We start from the raw sequence: 18,452 nt of genomic DNA on the forward strand, positions 1-18,452 counted from the left end.
CTCCCAGATCCTCATTGCCCTAGCATCCTGCAGTAGCAAACCCCTTGAGAAGAGTACTTGTCTCACAAAGTCACAATCAACTCTCCTGGAAATTCTCTGAAGCCATCCAGGACCAGCTTGGGTGACAGAAATCTTCCTTGCTGCAGTCAAGTTGCCCATTTGATAAGCAAAGGTAGAGCTGAATTCCTACATCTGTCCTAAGAAAATGAAAAGTGCCAGGAAATATGGCACTGGTGTGGTCCACAGCCAGCAGTTGGCTTGGGCCAGCTTTTTCTTGCAAACCTCTGGGTGGAGATTTAGAGTTAGGAAAGCAGTAGAGTGTTTTCAGGATGTCTTTTAGGTGCAGTCAACCTGCTCTAGAGGGTATCACAGAAGCCATCTGCATTTGGTGACCATTTGGTGACAGCTGGGTTCAGTGCTGAGGAGTGATCTTGAGGCATGCTCAAATTCTGGGTGTACTCAGATTGCTCAGTGGCATTGAAACTGTGTGAGCCAGTTCCAGAAAGGCATTCCTTCTTGTGTGTTTTGTAAGAAGACATGGATACCTGGACACTAGAACACTCGTAGTGAAATGCCCCTGGGGATCCTCTCCTTTCCATTTGCTTCTTCAGCAGGAAGGCAAAAGCACTTTTTTGGAGTAAATGCTCCACCTGTGCTGGACTCACAGGTGACTGATTCTTGATGTTCTTGCCAAGAATTGTGCCTGTGCAGTTGGTAGAGCTGAACTGTCGGGATGAGGACAGCTGCCAGCACCCATCTGCCACCCTGCTGGCACGCTGACCAGAAGCAACCCCAGCCTTTGGCTTCAGCAGGGAACTGCCACCTGCTTCCTGACAGCCAAAACCGTGCTCAGTGCAGCATCTCTGTGTTGTGGGGCAGGGAGGGAGGGAGGGAGGGAGGGGCAGGGCGCGGCCGGCAGGTGGCGGTGCGGAATGCGTTTCCTCCTCCAAACCGTGTCACTGTTTTCATCTGACCTCACACGAGGAGTTTGGCACATCCTTCCTCTCCTCCCTGAGCTTCTGCCACGAGGGATCGATATAAAGAGTTTGAAGTCGTTCACCATCCATTTCCCAGCAGGCATCACTGCAGCATCAGCACAGTTCCACTGTCTTCTTCCCTCTGCAGTGTTTTTCCTTTCTTCTGGTAGTTGTTGCTACTGCTATACAAGACATCAGCCGGTGCTGCCATGTAAAACACGACCTCACGGAGCAGAACCTGCCAATGGCTGTGGCACCATCTGGAGAGCCCTGGTGGCACTAAAGAAAGCCTTTATGTGTCCTACATAAACCATGTTTGAATGGCTGAACAAATCCCTCCTCCTCCTCCTCACCACTTTTCTATCCTCAGTTCTCCACACTTATCACACCCCTGATATGCTCTTTTACAGCTGCTGTTCAAGAATCTAGACCAAAGCCCATCCAAACCAGTCCCATTGGCTGCAGTTAGCTTTGGACCGTGGCCTAGATCTCCTTTGATGGCTCTTGACTTTATGCCTCTTCCAAGCCCTCAGCTGGAACAGTCTTTGCCTCTTTGAAGGTTCTCTTCCATCAAATTTCGCCTGGTCCCCTTTTTTTCAGGATGTCTCTCTGCGCTGAGCAAGTGATGGCTCAGAAAGCACACTGGGATGTAGCAGAGGCCATCTAAGAGATGGCAGAAGATAGAGAGATTCCTGGAAAAGGGGGATATCTTCTGGAGTGGCAGCAGGGAAGTTAGGGTGGCCAACAGCCAAGATGTGTCAGGCTGCAAAAGGAAGCTCAAGCAAAGTGAGGAAACTCTTCTAGTAGCTATGCTGCATCCATGTTTCCAAGGGTAACTCTCCTCTGTTTCCCTGCCTGCTTCTTTGTGGCCACCTGCTTTGTGTCAATCCTGCTTTGTGTGCAGGTGTGCAGTGAGCTGTTTCCAAAATGAAATATATTTCATTTCCATTTTGCAGGATGATGAGTATTTTGTTGTATTGATGAGTTGAGCTGTCTCATCCAGCTGCTTCTCTTTGCTGCAGAAACAGGAGGCAGAGAGGGAGCACTAGAATTTTGGATTAATGTGACATGCCACTGCACTCTCAAATTGAGGTGTGACAGCTTCCTGGCTCTTGCAAATTGTTCCTCTTCTCCTCTGTGTCAGTCTTCTGACTCCCAGCTACAATTCCTTCCCTATGGCATGGGGGTATTGGAACTTAGAACATTTGTTTAGGTGCCTTGGATGACCTGAGACCCGGGCAGGGGGCTCAGGAGTTTTGGTAGGAAGTCAAAGACACTTGGGATTTCGATCTTAAGTCACAGAAGTTTAAGTAGAGTAATAAGGAATTAATCACGGGGTGAAAAGTAGAATTTTGAGATTTTTTAAACAGGGGTTTGGAGTCCCAAGATGGAGGAATTTAGGCATTCCCTGTCCTTCTTCTTTCTCCTTCCTAACCTCCATGTTCTCAGAGATGCTGGCACATTTAGATTAGTCTAGAATAAAAGTAGACAGTCTAGCATAAGTGATAAGTATTGGAAAATAATGATAAATAAAGTACACGTAACTCATAGTATAAAATGTAGACACCAGTCCAGGGGCAGAGAGTGTGCCCTTGACAGACCTGCAGAGGTTTGCTCTGAGAAAAAATATTTTAGATAATAGATAATAAACAACCTTGTGAAACAGAGCCAAAGAATTCCAACTTTTTCTTCAGCCATCGGGCTGGGAAAAAGAGACTCTTGGGTCATCCCGACAGCAGGAAACCCGAAAGGGGGGAAGCACTGTCTCTTGAGTTACTCCCTCCCTGGATGCTTTTTAATTCCTGCTGCATCTTCCTGCGCCATCCACTCCGTGCCCCAGCAGCAGGCAGGGTGCCAGGCTGGTGCTGCAGAGGTAGCCCCACATCTCCCTGGATCTGCCTTCCCCACCCGGATCTGCCTTCCCCACCTCCATGTCAGCTTGTCTCCTCCTAGGTCCTGATGTCAATCCATAAAAGCCCTGTCGCTCCTGAGCCTCCCTCTCCACACTCTCCCAAGTGTTTCTAGAACTCCAGCCAGTGAAGAATGAAGCCCTGACCTATCTGGAGGACGTCCACAGCATGGACACCAAGATTTTCCAACAAGCTATCCCTGCTCCCAGCCCTCACCACAGTGAGGGTGGGATATTCCAGACCATCCCGATGTCCACAGCATGGGCACTAAGATTTTCCAACAAGGTATCAGTGCTCCCAGCCCTCTGCAATCCAGAGGCTGAGACACCACAGTGAGGGTGGGATATTCCAGACCATCCATGAGCAGTGCTGCTGTGGGGCTTACCTCACTCCTCAGAGCCAAGCTGAGAGCATAGGATAAAAGGAGACATAGGGGCAAATGGGACTTTGCTGGAGCAGGACATAAATCTGCCACCCTAAATGGGTTTTTATCTCCCACTTCTCTGCAGATTTTCTGACAATTTCCAGTGCCTGCATCTAAATGTATTTGGATTGTTTTTCACAGGAACTGTGAGGGAGGTCTGTAAGATTTTTTGCCAAGACAGAGCTTGACTTAGAGCTCTGAGCAAGCAGGACTCTAAGTACCTGATTTGTCATAAGCAGGAACAGCTGGAACAAACCCTACATGTAACAGTGAATAAACACTGCTGCAGAGCAACTGCATTAAATGGAAATCTCTGCCAGAACCACAACACTTTCCTTTAGTGTATGGACCAGGAGGAATGTGGAGACAAGTGAGAAAACTCCATCACATTACAAGGGGGAATTAAGCTTCTACAAGGAAGGTGCAGGCTGCAGTTAACAGCTAAGGAAAACATACAAAACACCTGGTTTCTGTATCATGACTTTTCACTAGAAGCCAAATGGCATTCCCAGCTAATGACCTCATTGGTGTCATAATCCTGTAGCTGTTGAGGTCTTGGCATTACATCAGTTACCTTTTTCTTCACCCTTCTCCATTAATGCCTCCCTCTGGCTTCTCCCCATAACAAACCAGCTGCTTCAGCCTTCATTTGCCTCTCTTCTGACCTCTCCTGCTTTCAGTGCCAGCTCATCCTTCTGGCTGCCCACCCTCTGGCAGTGTTGCCTTCCATCACTCTCTGGAGCACCATTCCTCTCCTTGCCTTGTAGGCCCATCCTGTCCAGCTCCTGCGTTTGAGCTCTGGGAATCTGCTCTTGGTAATTCCTCTAGAAAGTCTCTAATAAGGCAGAAGTTGCCTGGAAAATTAATTCTCTTTTCACCAAAACTTTTCTTTTGGCTTCTTGGGAGGCTGTTTTAAAGAGAAGTACACTGTCTTCTCCTTGCTATTAGGGCAAGAAACCATAGGCTCTAAGTGCAATATGCAAGAATGGTTGGATGCTAGGAAAATACACTCATGGAGGGAGTAATAATGCACTGGAGCAGAGAAGATTGTGAAGTCTGCAGTTATGTAGCCCTTAGTGAACAGAAAAGAACAACTTGTCTGAAGGGATCTTACTTTGGGCAGAAGAACAGAGTAGAAAACTCAGTGGTTCCAGTTTCAGCTCTATTTTTGCTCCTTCAGGGGTGCTCCTAAGGAATCTCTTCTTTGTCGTGAAAGAGTCATGCAGGTCTACATTTTATGGCCCTTCTCTCTGCCTTTACCTCCACCTAATCTCATGCACAGCTTGAAATGCTCTCTTGCACAGCTGCCATCATGTACCTCTTTCTGTTTGAAGTGAAACTGTCTCACTAAAGTGTGCGGGGTAAATATAACAAACCAGCACTGATGTGGCAGCAGAGGGTGAAGTTGTGAGCAGGTTTTCAATCACAACTCCAGGAACCAGCCTGGCTTTAACAAGTTCTATCACATCCATCCCATGGTAAAGGATTTGATGCCTTTGAAGTAAAAGGGATTTCCCCCTCCTCCCCCTTTTATGACAGTTTTCATTTTTTGGATAAAAATTCAGCTTACAAAATGGATTAAAAATAAAAATAATGCCAAACAGGACTTGCTGTTCTGCCACCTTATCTTGAGCAATGTCACCTCATGCAGTCTCACCCTTAGCCAAATACTGACTCACCAAGGGCTTAGCAGCGGAAAAGGAGAGAGGGCATTCCAGATGAGAGAGCAGCTCTCCTGGCTGGAATCCTGGCAGGGAGTGAGAGGCACGTGTTTGAACCAGAGGGACTCAAGCTGCTGTGCTGAAATGTTGTTAAAAGGCAGAATGCGAGGGGGGCTGCTTTGCTACTGCTTGCTGCAGGGAGGTGCAGCCTCCTCTCCTGGAGGGCTTGTGTTCAAAACAAGACTGGGAGCCCTGCGATGCCGCACCCAGCTGAGGCTCCCAACAGGCAACTGTTTGCTTTTCTCTGGAGAAGGGTTTGGGCCCAGGGAACTGGTGTTCAAACACAAGTCTCTGCACAGTCCAGGACCTGGTATAGCTCCCCTGGCTCCACCTTGGTCCTGAGACAGCTTGGGCTGCCAAGGGCTGTGGGTACCCTCTGTTGTCTCCATGCCCTGTTTCTGATTTCCTCTTACAGCAGGGGAGTCCCTAATCCCTGCCTGCCTCTGCTTTGGGGTCTGCAGGGAATGTCCAAAGCAGTCACAGCTGAATATATAATGGCACACACTGCCCAGGCTCAAACAGAACACCAGAGTGCTACCAATCACTCTTGAAGACAGCTCTTCCAGTACCCACTACCAGTCGAGCCCTGGGAGTGGAGACACAAACCATTGCACCCTCTGCTTTCTGAGGCTGATGGATGTGTTTTACTTTTGAATCTTAAATCACTCTGCCAAGGGTTCTTTGGGCAGATGCTGTTCTCCTCCTGGGTCTGGGTCAAAGAACAGGGAGAAAATGAAGCTGCCACTGTCAGCAGCTTATAGTTTCCCTTGTTCTGTGCTACGAGACAGAGCAACCCTGTTGTTGCCAATGCTCCTTAGCAAATGCATTGCTTTTGCAGTGGTCATTGCAATCTTCTTGCCTTGTTGGTCCAGCTCACCTACATCTCCAGAGTTTCTTCCCATTCAATCTGATTTTGGGTTGTTTGTAAAAAATATGCCTCTTTGCAAAGGCACCTGCCTCTTGTGACCAGTAAATCCTGGTGGATGGAACCGGACATCAGGGCTCCTGTCAATATGCCTAAAGGCACCTCGTGCTGAAGGAGCACAAGTGCAGCCTCTCCTCCTTGCAGTGGTGCTGCTGCTGGAAGCAAATGATTTCTGGAACAAGCCCTGATATGAGGCAGCAAGTGCGTCAGACCTTGTAGTAGGGGAACCACGTGTTTGAGTTTCCTACTCCATGAATGAGGCTGGCCAGGCCTGATTCATCACCGAGGCATGCTGGGGAGAGAGGCACTCAGCTCATTTCCTCTGCATTTTATTTGTTCCTGCATATGCTGTGATCCCAAAAGCACTGGGGAGCAGAGGAGCTGCATAGCAGGACAGCAAGCGGTGGGAGGAGAGGAGATGTAGAAAGGCAAAGATTTGGAGAAGCCTTGCCCCCAAGCATTTCCCCTTTGCTCCATCGTTCTTTGCACTTGCAGTTAAAGCTGAGGCACATTGGTCCTGGCATAGTGCACAGAAAAGGTGCTGGAAGCCAGTGAGACAGGAGCAGTGATGATAAATGTTAAATGTTAAATGACGGTAAATAGTGGGTAGGTGAAAGAAGATAGCATTCAAAGGTGCTGGAAGCCAGTGAGACAAGAGCAGTGATGATAAATGTTAAAAGTTAAATGAATGTAAATAGTGGGTAGGTGAAAGAAGATAGCATTCATTACTAACACAGACACTGCAGGGTTTCCATATTTCATTGTCATTTCATTTCATTTCATTTCATTTCATTTCATTTCATTTCATTTCATTGTCCTCCCTAGATTTCTTCCTGATTGCTATAAAAAATATCCTGAAAGATCTGGCCATTCTTATCTCCATTCAGGGAAGAAGAAAGCAGAAAAAGTATTGCCTTTCTGAGTCACAGTTTTTTGGAAGCCGTGTGTGTGCATGTGTGTTTGCATGGTTTGCCTGTGCTAATGTGTAGAAGGTCTCTCTAAGCTATAATGAGTGAAGGGAGCACAACAGCATTTCTTTCTACTCCCAAAACAAGCCTTGAAACTCAGCACTTACCCCTCAGCATGGAGGACAGACCACGAGGTGCACTGCCCAGGCCACGAGGCCCTGCTTTGGTGGTGGTTGCAGGGCTGGCATCCCATTCCTGGTTGCACTTCAAAGCACCAAAGCCTTTCTGAGCAATATTTCATCTCTCAGCCTGCAACATCTCTGTTCCGCAGTGTTCATGGCAGCAGCAGCAATCACAGAGCAGGAGGCAACAGCCTTCAGTGCCTGACTGGAAAGTCTTTCACACCTTAGGTTAAACACACTGCTTTCAGTATTGATTTATGGGCAAAATTATCCATAAATGGAGATTTTCAGCTGAAAATATAGGTTTGTAATAGAGGAGACAAGTGTAGTCTTGCAATCCTGCTTTTCACATGGCCATTGCTGCAGGATCATGCAGGATCATGGAACAAGGTCCTGCTGGGGAAGGTAAGGCAGGGCTGGCAGCAGGCTCTGGTCTGGTGTGACAGCAGCCCCGAGGTGCTGCTGGGGTTTGCCCAGCCGTGTGCCATTCAGCTCAGGTGCCCAGCCCTGCCTGGGGGAAGCGGAGCTCCTGCCTTGTGGTCTTTCACGGGATGGCAGTCAGAGTCAGTAGTGCAGAAGCAGGACAAGAACGCTTTCCCTGAGGCACTGGGGGATGGATCTGAGCAAAGCAAGAGCAGCAAATGTGTCTGTGCAAAGCTCAGTCAAGACTCACAGCCTCACTATCTTCCCTGGATGTGTGCCATTCAGCTTAGGTGCTCAGCCCTGCCTGGGGAAAGCAGAGCTCCTGCCTTGTGGTCTTTCACAGGCAGTCAGAGTCCGTGGTGCAGAAGCAGTACAAGAACACTTTCCCTGCAGGATTGGGGTGGATCTGAGCAAAGCAGGAGCAGCAAGGGTGTTGCCTGTGCAAAGCTCCATGAAGACTCACAGCCTCACTATCTTCCCTGGAGCCATAGACAGAAGTGATGTCTCCATAGTTCCTGATGGGGTGGATGCCATGGCAAAGTGCAATTTGGGACAGGAAAATTGCCCCAAATATTGCTCAGCTTTTCCTTAAAATAATTAGCACTGAGCACATACAATTTTGAGGGACATACCTCTCCCACACCTGCCTAAAATACTTCACTGTTGCCCAAGAAGGAAATAAAAAGATGTCTCACACTTCATTATCTCTTGTGTAATTTAAAAGTAGTTCGAGAATGTTGTATGGATATTCTATCCTAGGGTTAAAGGTGATTACAAATAAGTCATAAACTATTTCATAAAGGGAGGTGTCTCCTAGGTAGATGGACATATCTGGACAGCAGTTTTTGGTGAGGTGACACAGCTCAAGAACTCCAGTGGCCTTATAACTCTCCAGGTCAGCCTTGCCTTTCCCCAGAACTGTGTAGGGCTGGCTGTTCTGTCAGGTGAAGTTACCGTGAATCTTTAGCTCTACAAGGTCCCAGAGCTGCCTTGATTTAGTTACTGTTAATTTTTGCATTGGTGCAGTTGTAAAAATTTTGTGTGTATATATATATATATGTAAGTGCTAAACAAACTATGTCAGCTCTTAGAAGAAAAATACTTTATTCATTAAAACGAAACTATGCAGTTCTGATTCTGCTTCTACTAATAAAAACACCTTGGCACCATGGTCAAACGATTCCCATTAATTGTGCACTGTTTTTGTTTTCAGAGCAATGCACAAAGAAAATCAAACCTGAATGCATTATATTAAAGAAATACGTTTCATCTACTGTGTATGCTGCTCAGCCAGGGCAATGTGCTCAACAAATATTAGAATAAAATCGAGGTATTTTGTGTGAAAGATGTCCTTTCTTCTATTTTTACAGTGGCTCCCGAACTGTAATGTCTGTGGCAGACATTGTAAAAGGTACGTGGAAATTGTTCCACCTCATGTTAACAGTAAAAGGTTAACGCTAATGAATAGGGATTAAAACTTCTGAGGTTTAAACATGGCTTCATGTCCCCCAAAAGTTTAAGAAATATTACTTTAATTAATATGGTGTTTTGCTTCTTAAGCAGAACAGCTTTATTTGAATTTTGCTCATATAATGATTAGTAACAGTTCTCACTCATTGACTGCATTTTGACGAATAAGGATATACAGGTTCGGATGATAAATTTCTCAGGCAACTTGCAGGAAAAAATACCAGAAACAGTCCTGTTTGCACACAGACAGTAAGGAGGAAAGCAAGAGACAAATTACACCTTCGGTCCAAGTTTCCACCTTAGTGTTTGAAGTTCCATGTAAAACGAGAAAACCCCAAAGAGCTGTGCCAAGCTATTCGCTCTCCCCCTCGCTTTCAGCCGAGGGACTGGGAACATCCTCTGGCCAGGGTGCGACAGGTTGTCCTCATTTTCCTCCTCCCACGGCACTCCTGGGCCCGCAGCCGGGAGAGCCTGTGGCGGTCCCCGAGGGATGCTCGAGGGGTTGCTGCTGCCGAGAACAAGGCAGGAACCTTCCCGTCGAGGAAAGAGGGCAGATCTGCCTGACCGCCAGCAAGCCGGACAGTTCCTGCTTCCTTCCAGCCGGTGTTCTCTGTTCCTAGTTCGGCTGTGGATTGTTCCCCGCTTAGTTGGAGTCCCCGCCGCTGTCGGGACGGGGAAGCTGCTCCTGGAAGCGGGAAAGGCCGGCTGGGCCCGGGGCGGCCGGCACGGACTCCGCTGCCGTCTTCCCCGGGAAGCCCCGGCCGGGCTCTCTCCCCGCTCCAGCCAGGAGGAGCCGGGCTCTCCCGCACACCTGGCCGGGAAACAGGACCCGGGAAAGGTCCCCGGTGCTCTGCAGTGCCCCGGGAGGGAGCCGGCCCCCAGCCTCTGCTGGGTGTAAAACAAGTCTGCAGGGCAAAACCACACCGGGACCAGAGCTCATGCCGCAGAGAGGTTTCTCCTCTTCAAGGCAGAGTCGGAGCTTGCGAAAGAGTTGGAAGAGAGGCAGGAACTTCTTCCCAAAGGACAATGTCCCTGGGACCAGCCCTACCCCCCAGATATATCCGGCTGTCTGCTCGCCGCCCGGAAAGCACCCGCGACTTTTTGTGCTGCATCCCCGGGCTCGCATCCAGCCCTGGCAGAGGGGAGCGCGGCCCTGGAGCCGCGGAGCCCCGCGGAGCCGCGGGCAGCAGCGCAGGCCGAGCCCGGAGGAGGCTCTGGCTACCTGTGCCGGTCATCGGGGGAGACAAATCCTGCCCGCAGGACACGTGGGCGTTTTCTTTTCTAATTTTTAAAATTTTTTTTCTGTCGTTTTATTTCTTTCCCCCTCTTTCTTTCCCAAAAGCAAAAGAAAACGAAAGAAACCAGGTTCCAGTTTCTGAAGAAGTAAGTAACAGTCCTGAGAGAGTCCCCGCTAGAGCCGGTGCCCTGAGGGACGGGAAGGGACGGGGACGGCGGCGTGCCAGCCCGTGGATAGTCCGGGATACTCGGCCCGTGTCCGCGCCTGCGGACCGACGGACGCGCTCCGACCGAGCAGCTGTCGGCGGCAAGGGAGCAGCGTGCGCTCGCTTCTCCTCCGCTCTCCAGACCTCTCCGTGCACGGTGGGTGGCCGCCTGACACCCACCTTCCCCGGGGGAAGCTGTCCCGCAGGGCTCGCTGAGGCGCGGGCGGCCCGGGGAGCGGGGCCCAGCTCCCCGCCATCCCGGCGGCTCCCTGCGGCCTCGCCGGGGCTGGCGCCCACAGCGAGCCTCTCCTCGTCACTGCTGGGCCTCTTACATTACTGTCCGGAGGACGCGAGTTTCGGAGTGGAGGCACCGCGTTTCCCCGGGGGAAGGCGCGAGTGGGTCGGCACGGCACGGCACGGCACGGCACGGCACAGCAGTGCATGGCAGAGAGAAGCTGGCGCCAGCCTCTCGGCTCTTTTCCATGTCCCATCCTTTTCCTCGTCCCGGCCCTGGAGCTCCCCGAGGCTCACCGGGAGTCCTGCTGCCTTCTGGGGACTAGGCTGGGGGCGAGGAGGTCCCTGGAGGCTCCCGAGGGAAGATTCCCGGCGGGACATGGCTGGAGATCCTCCTTGGGCTGGAGCTCCCCAGAGGACACCACGCAGTCTTGCTCGGGGTCATTGCTGTTGCCCGCCCCTCGCTTTTTGTCTTCTTCTTTCTTCCACTTCATGCGCCGGTTCTGGAACCAGATCTTGATGTGCCTCTCGGTCAAGTTCAACATGACAGCCAGCTCCACCCGCCGCGGCCTGGAGATGTACTTGTTGAAGAGAAACTCCTTCTCCAGCTCCAGCAGCTGCGCCCGCGTGTACGCCGTCCTCGTCCGCTTGTTCTCCTCCGGTTCCACCATGTAGGATCCACCTGGAGAGAAGAGAGATCAGCCTCGGGCTGCGGGGACCACGTCCCACGGCCCCTGCGCGGCGCGGAGGATACGCGGGGGGAAGCAAGGGGGTGAGGGGGAGTATCGGGGAGCTCTCCTGCCGGGCAGAGGGAGGTGGTGCTGCTGGCGGCAGTCAGGGCTGCTGTTCCTTTATTTTACAGTAATTTAATATTTTTTAGCAATGGTTTGGATGGGGTTTTCAGGGAAGCGCCGTCTCTGGAGCCGAGGGAGAAACCCACGTGCCACCGTTTGCGTGACACTGAAAGACCAGAAAGGCTCCCAAATCCAGGGCCGCAATTGCTCATGTTCGGGTTAAAATAATTTTTCAAAAATAATTTTAAAAAAAGGTAAGAAAATAAAAATTAAAAAACTCCACCACGCAAACCAAAACAAAATGGAAAAATTTAACCTCTCAAAAAAAAAACCCTCCAAAAAAAAACCCAAAAAACCAAAAAAAAACGCACCAAAGAAACCTCTCTAAAACAAAGCAAAAATAATCATTATAATTAGTGGGTCTGCCGGGTCGGGCCGGGAGTTGGACGGCAGCCGCTCCATTTGGGAAAAAACAACGCACCAAAGAAATCTCTCTAAAACAAAGCAAAATTAATAATTATAATTAGTGGGTCTGCCGGGTCGGGCCGGGAGTTGGACGGCAGCCGCTCCATTTGGGGAAACTTTGGGATTCTTGTTCCCGTAAAAAGCGGCAGCAGCGGGATCGCCGCTCCCAGCGCGGCCGCCGCAGTCCCGCGTGGGCCCTGGGGCACGGGCAGTACCGGCGGGCACATCGAGAGGGGGGCACGGAAACTCAGGGCCGCTTTTGCCGGTGCCAGCCCCACTCAGGGAACGTTTTTGGGGTTGATATCATCTGCGGAGAACAGTGCTTTAAACCGCCAGAATGAAAAAATAATTTCAAGAGAGATACGTGGACTCTCCCACAGCTCATCTTCCTATTCCCATGATTCTGTATTTACATATACAGTGTTTGTAAATGTAAACTTATGTATAAAACTTATATATGTGTATTTAAAATATATATTTAAATACACATATAATGTTTGCGTAGTGATGTGTATATATGTATGTGCGTATATAAATAAATATTAAAATCGATGTATATATGTATAAAAATGCTGGTAAATCGAAGCCTATGCATGCATGAGTTTGTATCTGAAAAAAACACCCTTGTTTTGTTACTTTTGGAGCGGAACGCCCGGGGTCTGTGAGAGGTTTGTCGGGCCCCGGGACAAGTTCAGCCAGCCCGGGCACGGCGAGTGGCACCGGGCCGGGACCAACGCGGCCTCTCCCTGGGCGCTTTTTCCCGGCAACAGCGCAAAGCCTGGCAGCCTCCATTGGCGCCTAAATCCCAAGGGTCTCCATGAAAAATAAACCGTCGGGCCACAATCGTTTGCCACATACAGGGTACAAAATATGCCGGGGTTTGGCTGTGAGCGCTCTGTGGCACTCGGCACAGCGCGGTGCCCCTTTCTCTTCCGGCAGGAACCTGCGCTCACATCACACCGACGGCAACATGCACGGCCCCTGCCTGCTCCTCCCGGAGGGCTGGGGACAACAGGCAACGATTTTAGACTTCCACGGGGAAAGTTTCGCTTTCCTGCTGTTTTTGTCATTCTTCGGGTACAGGAGAAAGGAAAAAAGAGGTGTTGTTCAAAAGTTTGGCTAATTATTATTATTATTATTATTATTATTATTATTATTAGTCCCGAAATTCACTCAACTCACGGAAAACAACTTGATTTTTCTCTCTCCCTCTGCCCACCTCCGCCCTCTCACCATCCCTGCCGCCGTGCCCGCGGGCTGGGACAGCACTCCCTTCTACCTGTGTGGGCGGATGCGCCTCTAGGGACACTGGGGACCGCCACCTGTCCTTCCCTCCCCCTCGGCCTGCCCCATGCGATTCCCAAACTGTTTCGTGGAGATTTTAATACTCCGCTCCTTTTTCCAACTGTCTATTTGAACAAAGCCATTAATATAATATTTGCCCTATAGGCGTGACGGAGGCGCAGGACACGATAACATTGTGCCGGCAGAGACAGAAATATTGTTGGGCAGCGGAACTTTCTGCCTAGATAGAGTTTCTTCCCCTCACTGGCACCTCTGTTTCGTTTGTGCATTGTTTTCCGTGCCCTGTTTTTTTCACTGGAGAGGTGCATTTGTGGCTAAAACCCGACTGGGAGCAGGAGGACCGGGATAGAGGGGGCAGGAGGGGAGATGGGCTCTGCGCTGGGGAGAGCTGAGAGGGTCTCGGCAGCTGCCCTGAGGGCTCGGGGGCTGCTCGGCGGCCGCACGGTGGGCGCGGGGACACGGGGCAGCGGGGCTGTCCCCTCCCTGCCCTCCTGCCGCTTCCCCGCCCGCTCCAGCTCGCAGGTGCCTCCGCCACCCCGGGGACCCTGTGCTGCCCGAGGAAGCAGCTCCCGGGAGGTGTCACGACGTCCCGGCTTGGCCACAATTAGTTAATTGGTGAAAAATAATTCGTTAATAATTGCCGAGGCGCAGGGAGCGGTGAGCCCGCCGGCGGGACTGCAGCGCCCGCTCTCTCCCCGGTGTTCAACGCAACACTGGCAGCCCTAGAGCAGCGGGTCTGCAGAGGCTGGCAGAGGGGAAACGACCCTCCAGGACCGCTCCACACGACATCCGAGCGGTGGGAGCGGGCCCGGTGCAAGGGAGAGCTACTGAGCGCCGAGTGGGACAGAAGCGGGGGGGCAGAGGGATGCGGCGGTGCTTACCGGTCCACTGTCCCTTCCAGGCGTGCGATTTGGTGGACTTCATCCAGGCGAAAGGCACCTGCACTCGGGGCTCCTCTATAGCCCCCGTGTCCGCCCCGTCTGCGAAAGGCAGCGCGTCCTGGTGGGGAGGAGGAAGATGAGGGTGGTGGTGGTGATGGTGATGAAGGTGGGAGACCCCGGCATCCTCAGCGATGGGGGGCACCTCGTAAGGTGAAATGTCTGGAGGGCTGCCTTGCTCGAGAGCCCCCAAGGCGCCGGAATAAGGAGTCTGCTGCTGCCTGCCCATGTACAGGCAGGCGGGGGGGCTGGGGTTGTAGTCCTGCGCTTGGGCTCTCTGAAACGCGCACGACTCCTTGTAGAGCTGCGCCGAGGCGTAATACTGCTCCTCGGTGTTCATGGCGAGCGGGGCCGAGGGGGCTTCGCAGCTTAGGGACACATAAGGCTGCTCCCGCTGGCGGAGCCCGGGATGCCTCTTTGACAGCTGGCGGCCCCGGCGGGCCCCACCGCCCTGCCCGGCTCCCCATAGGCGCCTCTCCCCCACGTGAGCCCTCCCGCAGCCCTCCGGGGCGGGGCGCGGGCCGCAGGAGGCCACCCGCAGTGGCCCTGGCCCGCAACCCCCTTCCCTGCCCTCAGCCGGGCCCAGCCCGGGACCCCCTTCCCTTCTGCTGGGCGCTGTCCCTGCCCTGCGGTGCGGAGCCCCGCGGCCGTGGGCTTGCGGGGCCGGCCGGGGGCTCAGGGCATTGCGCGGGGCGCTCCGGGACGGATGGGGCTTAAACTCATCTTTTCCCTGTCCCCCTGGCTTGCCCAGAAGCTGCTTATCCCCCGGTGACCCCCGGGGAGGAACACCCTCGGAGGGCCGGGGTTAACTCGGCTCCTGGAGGGGTTTAGCGACGGGGCACTTTGGCTGTGAGGGCATCTCCCCTAGGGATGTGGGCGTCCAGGGACGGGCAGGGCGCTCCCTCGGGGGTACCCGTGTCCCGGAGCCCTGGGCGAAGGACAGCACCGGCCGGTGGGGGACCACAATGCTATCACCAGAGCGAGCGATAGGCAGCGGATTGTTTGTCCAAGAGGTAAATTTGGGAGCCTTCCCCGCGGCTTGGGCTGCAATGTGTTGACCCTCGGAGATAATGCGCTCCGAGCTGGTGCCGGTTGACTTGGTGACGAGGCTATGAGGAGGCGGAGAGCTACCGAAAGGGACAAAGATCATTTCCCTGCCTCCCTGCGCTCGGCCCGGCCGCCGCTCTCTCCTGCCCGGGAGCAGGCACGCTTCCTATCCGCCCGGCCCGCCTCCTCTCGCCGCCGCTTCCCCGGCACCGGCGCTCCCGCCGCCTCCGTCGGGGCGCGCTCCCTCGGCCCTGTGTAAGGCGGGTGCAAGTGGCCCTACTTAGCCCTGCCCGGCCCGGCCCGGCTCGGCTCGGCCCGGCTCGGCTCGGCCCGGCTCGGCTCGGACAATGTTGATGTGCCTGAGCGGCGAGGCAGGAGGGTCCCGATCCCTCCTCGCTCCTGCTCCCTGTTCCGTGGGATCATAAACCCGCCCAGTCCATTACGCTTTGAGTTTCCGCTCCGGACTCACGCGGGTCCCCCATCTCTTAGAAAGCACACTGAGCCTGTGATTCAATATTGAGCCATTAAGCGATTGCTTTCCCAAGCCATTTAACAGCAGCTCTTATGGATAAATAAACAGAAAAGGCTGTAAACCAATTATAGTGCGGATAGTGAAAAAGTATTTTATTAGCGGGAATTACAGATAGACATGGCTGCTGCTCAGGCTCCCCGCACCCCGCACCTGCCCCCTCCATCCCCTGGCATTCCGGGCAGGATAGGCGGCCCGGCGGGGCTCGCAGGCAGTGTGCGGCCAGCGGGATGCGCAGCTCCCTGCGTGGTGGTTCCCCCATCCGCGCCCACGACGCCTCCACTCAGGTGTCTTGCGGCACGAGTGTCCTTCCATCCGGAGACGTCTTGTGCCCCGACCCCAGAGCAGCACCCACAGCCCCTTCCCCAGAGATGTGTTACTTGGAGCATTTACTGCTCCGGCTTTTCCGCGGGGAACCGGCGCGGACAAACAAACCCGAGGCCATAAAACCCAGAGCAAATTGATTCATCTCCTGGGAGGACCATTACCCGGTGTCTTAATGCGGTCCTCTCTCTATAACGAACGTTTCTAAACAGAGCAAACACTTCACCCTCCAAAGCAAATGAATTTCGTATAATTTAGAGCTAATTCTCTTTCATTCTGCCTGCGTGAGCAGGCGATAAGGGCACGCTTTGCCGTTCTGACAACAAGGTGGCGAGCCGCAGTGCAGGAAAAGGGCCCCGCTGGGTATCCCGGCACTGGGCACCTCGGCCACGTCCTGGGGGTGGTGATGTCCGGCAGCCGGGGCTCCTGGGGCAGGCGAGCCCGGCTGGAGTCTGATCCCAGGGGTCACCTCTGCCTGCCTCCTCGACCTGGGATGCAATCACTGATACTTGGCTTGAGTCCTTACACAGCTGAGGGTTTCCAACAAGTCTCTGAGCAGTGAACGTGTCCCACCGGAGCGGGAAATGATCCCCTTGACGTGGAAAATGGGTGATGGAGGAGGCCGATGGGAATGACGGGAATGGCCAATGACCCCACTTGCCCCAGAACTGGGCTCTGCAGACACCAATCCGTCCCTGAAAGTGGTCAATATGCATCCCTGAGAGAGTTGCAGTAGGGTGTGCATACAATAGTAAAGAGTATACTCCAGTCCCACTTCCTAAAGTAGTCTGGTTAGATTTTCTCTATCTGTGTAATACTTAACAACTTTGCAGTGTGCAAACCCTTTTCTGGAATCCACATTTAGACAGAAAAGAAGTATTGAAGGTGAGTGGAGCATATTCACAATAATCTCTTTTTCTCTCCCATCTGTGCTCAAACCAACACGTGTAAAGTCTATCCATGGCAAGGGACCTCAGTGGGAGAAGGTGACTGGGAAACAGAGCTTTCCCAGGGATTGATTTTTAACCCCCCACCATGGCTGTATCTAGCAGAAAGGTAACCTTTCACAAAGCTGGTTAATAATCAATAACCATGTGAAAACAAATCTGTCTTTCCCTCTTAGAGCTAACGATAAAAATGAGAGCATGAACTATTCCACCTGCCCTAAAGTAAGACTGGTTCATCAGCTTTTTTTTTGGCAAGAAGCTTTTTTAGGCCTCTAAGCGATTCCGCATTGGCACACAGCAGGTTCAGTTTGCTCTTCCCACCACACATCAGCTTCTTCACACTGCAGGTGTGAGAGAAGAGAGCTTGAACTGCAGGAAGACATGTTTGCGCAACCATTTTAAACAAGACCTTGTCCAGGAAATATACAGGGAATTTGTCTTTGGAAAGCTAAGAATAGTAAAGTCTTTTATATATGTAGTCTCTTTTTAGACTTTCTAATATATACCTTTGAATTTTTTCCATCTTTCCCAAAATTAATTCTTTCATTATCACCAGGGAAGCATACTTTCACTGTCTTGTAAGAAGAGCTGAGGAGTTACTTTCGAATACTGTGAACCTCCCTGCTGAAAACACAGCTGTTTCGTGTTGTTTGCCCCACATAGTTTTCTGTTTTCTACTCCATGTTTATTATACTAGATTGGAATAGAAAAGGATCAATATGTATATTTATTTATTTATCTATTTATCCAGAAAGTTACAGCTGGAGGAATCCAGGGTAGAATCATCACCCTGAAAGAACTCCTCCTCACATCCCCTGACTGCTTGATTTTTCTCCTAGACCCCAGGCTCTTTGGGGCACATGAGGTTTGGGGCTCAGACAGAACCTGGCCAGGCAAGTGGCACCTGGCAGTTCTCACCACAGTCCTCCCCTCTTGTTTGTCCATTGGAATTGTGCTGGACTTCAACCATTTGAGCTGAAATTTTCCATTCTGTATCTCTACCTCTCACCAAACATGCAGGGAAACTTTCCTTAAAATTGTTTGGACAGGTATAAAGTGAAGCTGGGAAGCTGTGACACACAGTAGCTGCCCATGACTACTAGGGAGGGTGTGGAATCGCTGCCTCCTTTGCAAGGCTCTGAAAGTAAAAGTGGTGGTGTATGGATGATCCCAAATGAGTAGAGGACAGGAACAGCTGACATTTGGAGACAGCAACGCTGCACAGAATTTTCCTGCCCTGTTTTCTTAGCAGCTGTGTTTCTTTGCTGGATTTAAGTATGTTAGAACTCCTGCTGGGATTTTGTCCTGCATCAATGTCCCTCCAGACCAATATCTCTGTGCAAAGCTGCCTACATTTAATCAAACTTTGAACTGCTGCACATCACACAGGTTCCACAGATACATCTTAAAGCTCAGCAGCCAAGTCCTTTATGTGCTCACAACAGTAAGCACATCCTTGGCCTGGACCTGAGGACTGAGTGAGAGCT

At 51.9% G+C, this 18,452-nt stretch overlaps 1 protein-coding gene across 1 annotated transcript; it reads right to left on the reverse strand.

Annotated features, from left to right (window-relative positions):
* Positions 1-10,790: 10,790 nt before the first annotated feature.
* Positions 10,791-14,520, reverse strand: PDX1 (pancreatic and duodenal homeobox 1). Its single transcript, XM_039718510.1, has 2 exons — positions 14,062-14,520; positions 10,791-11,298 (listed from the first exon to the last, which is right to left on the reverse strand). Exons 1-2 carry the CDS (start codon positions 14,456-14,458, stop codon positions 10,910-10,912), a joined length of 786 nt encoding a protein of 261 aa, XP_039574444.1. The 5' UTR covers positions 14,459-14,520; the 3' UTR covers positions 10,791-10,909.
* Positions 14,521-18,452: the final 3,932 nt, after the last annotated feature.

Source organism: Passer montanus, unplaced genomic scaffold, assembly GCF_014805655.1.
Source record: "Passer montanus isolate IOZ18808 unplaced genomic scaffold, ASM1480565v1 scaffold4, whole genome shotgun sequence".
NCBI lineage: Eukaryota > Metazoa > Chordata > Aves > Passeriformes > Passeridae > Passer > Passer montanus.

What these genes read in the sequence shown, in the direction of transcription:
- PDX1 (XM_039718510.1), bottom strand. Translation starts at nt 14,458, where the DNA reads ATGAACACCGAGGAGCAGTATTACGCCTCGGCGCAGCTCTACAAGGAG. An exon ending in CTGGAAGGGACAGTGGACCG is followed by an intron (nt 11,299 to 14,061) that starts GTAAGCACCGCC and finishes TCTTCTCTCCAG; the next exon opens with GTGGATCCTACATGGTGGAA.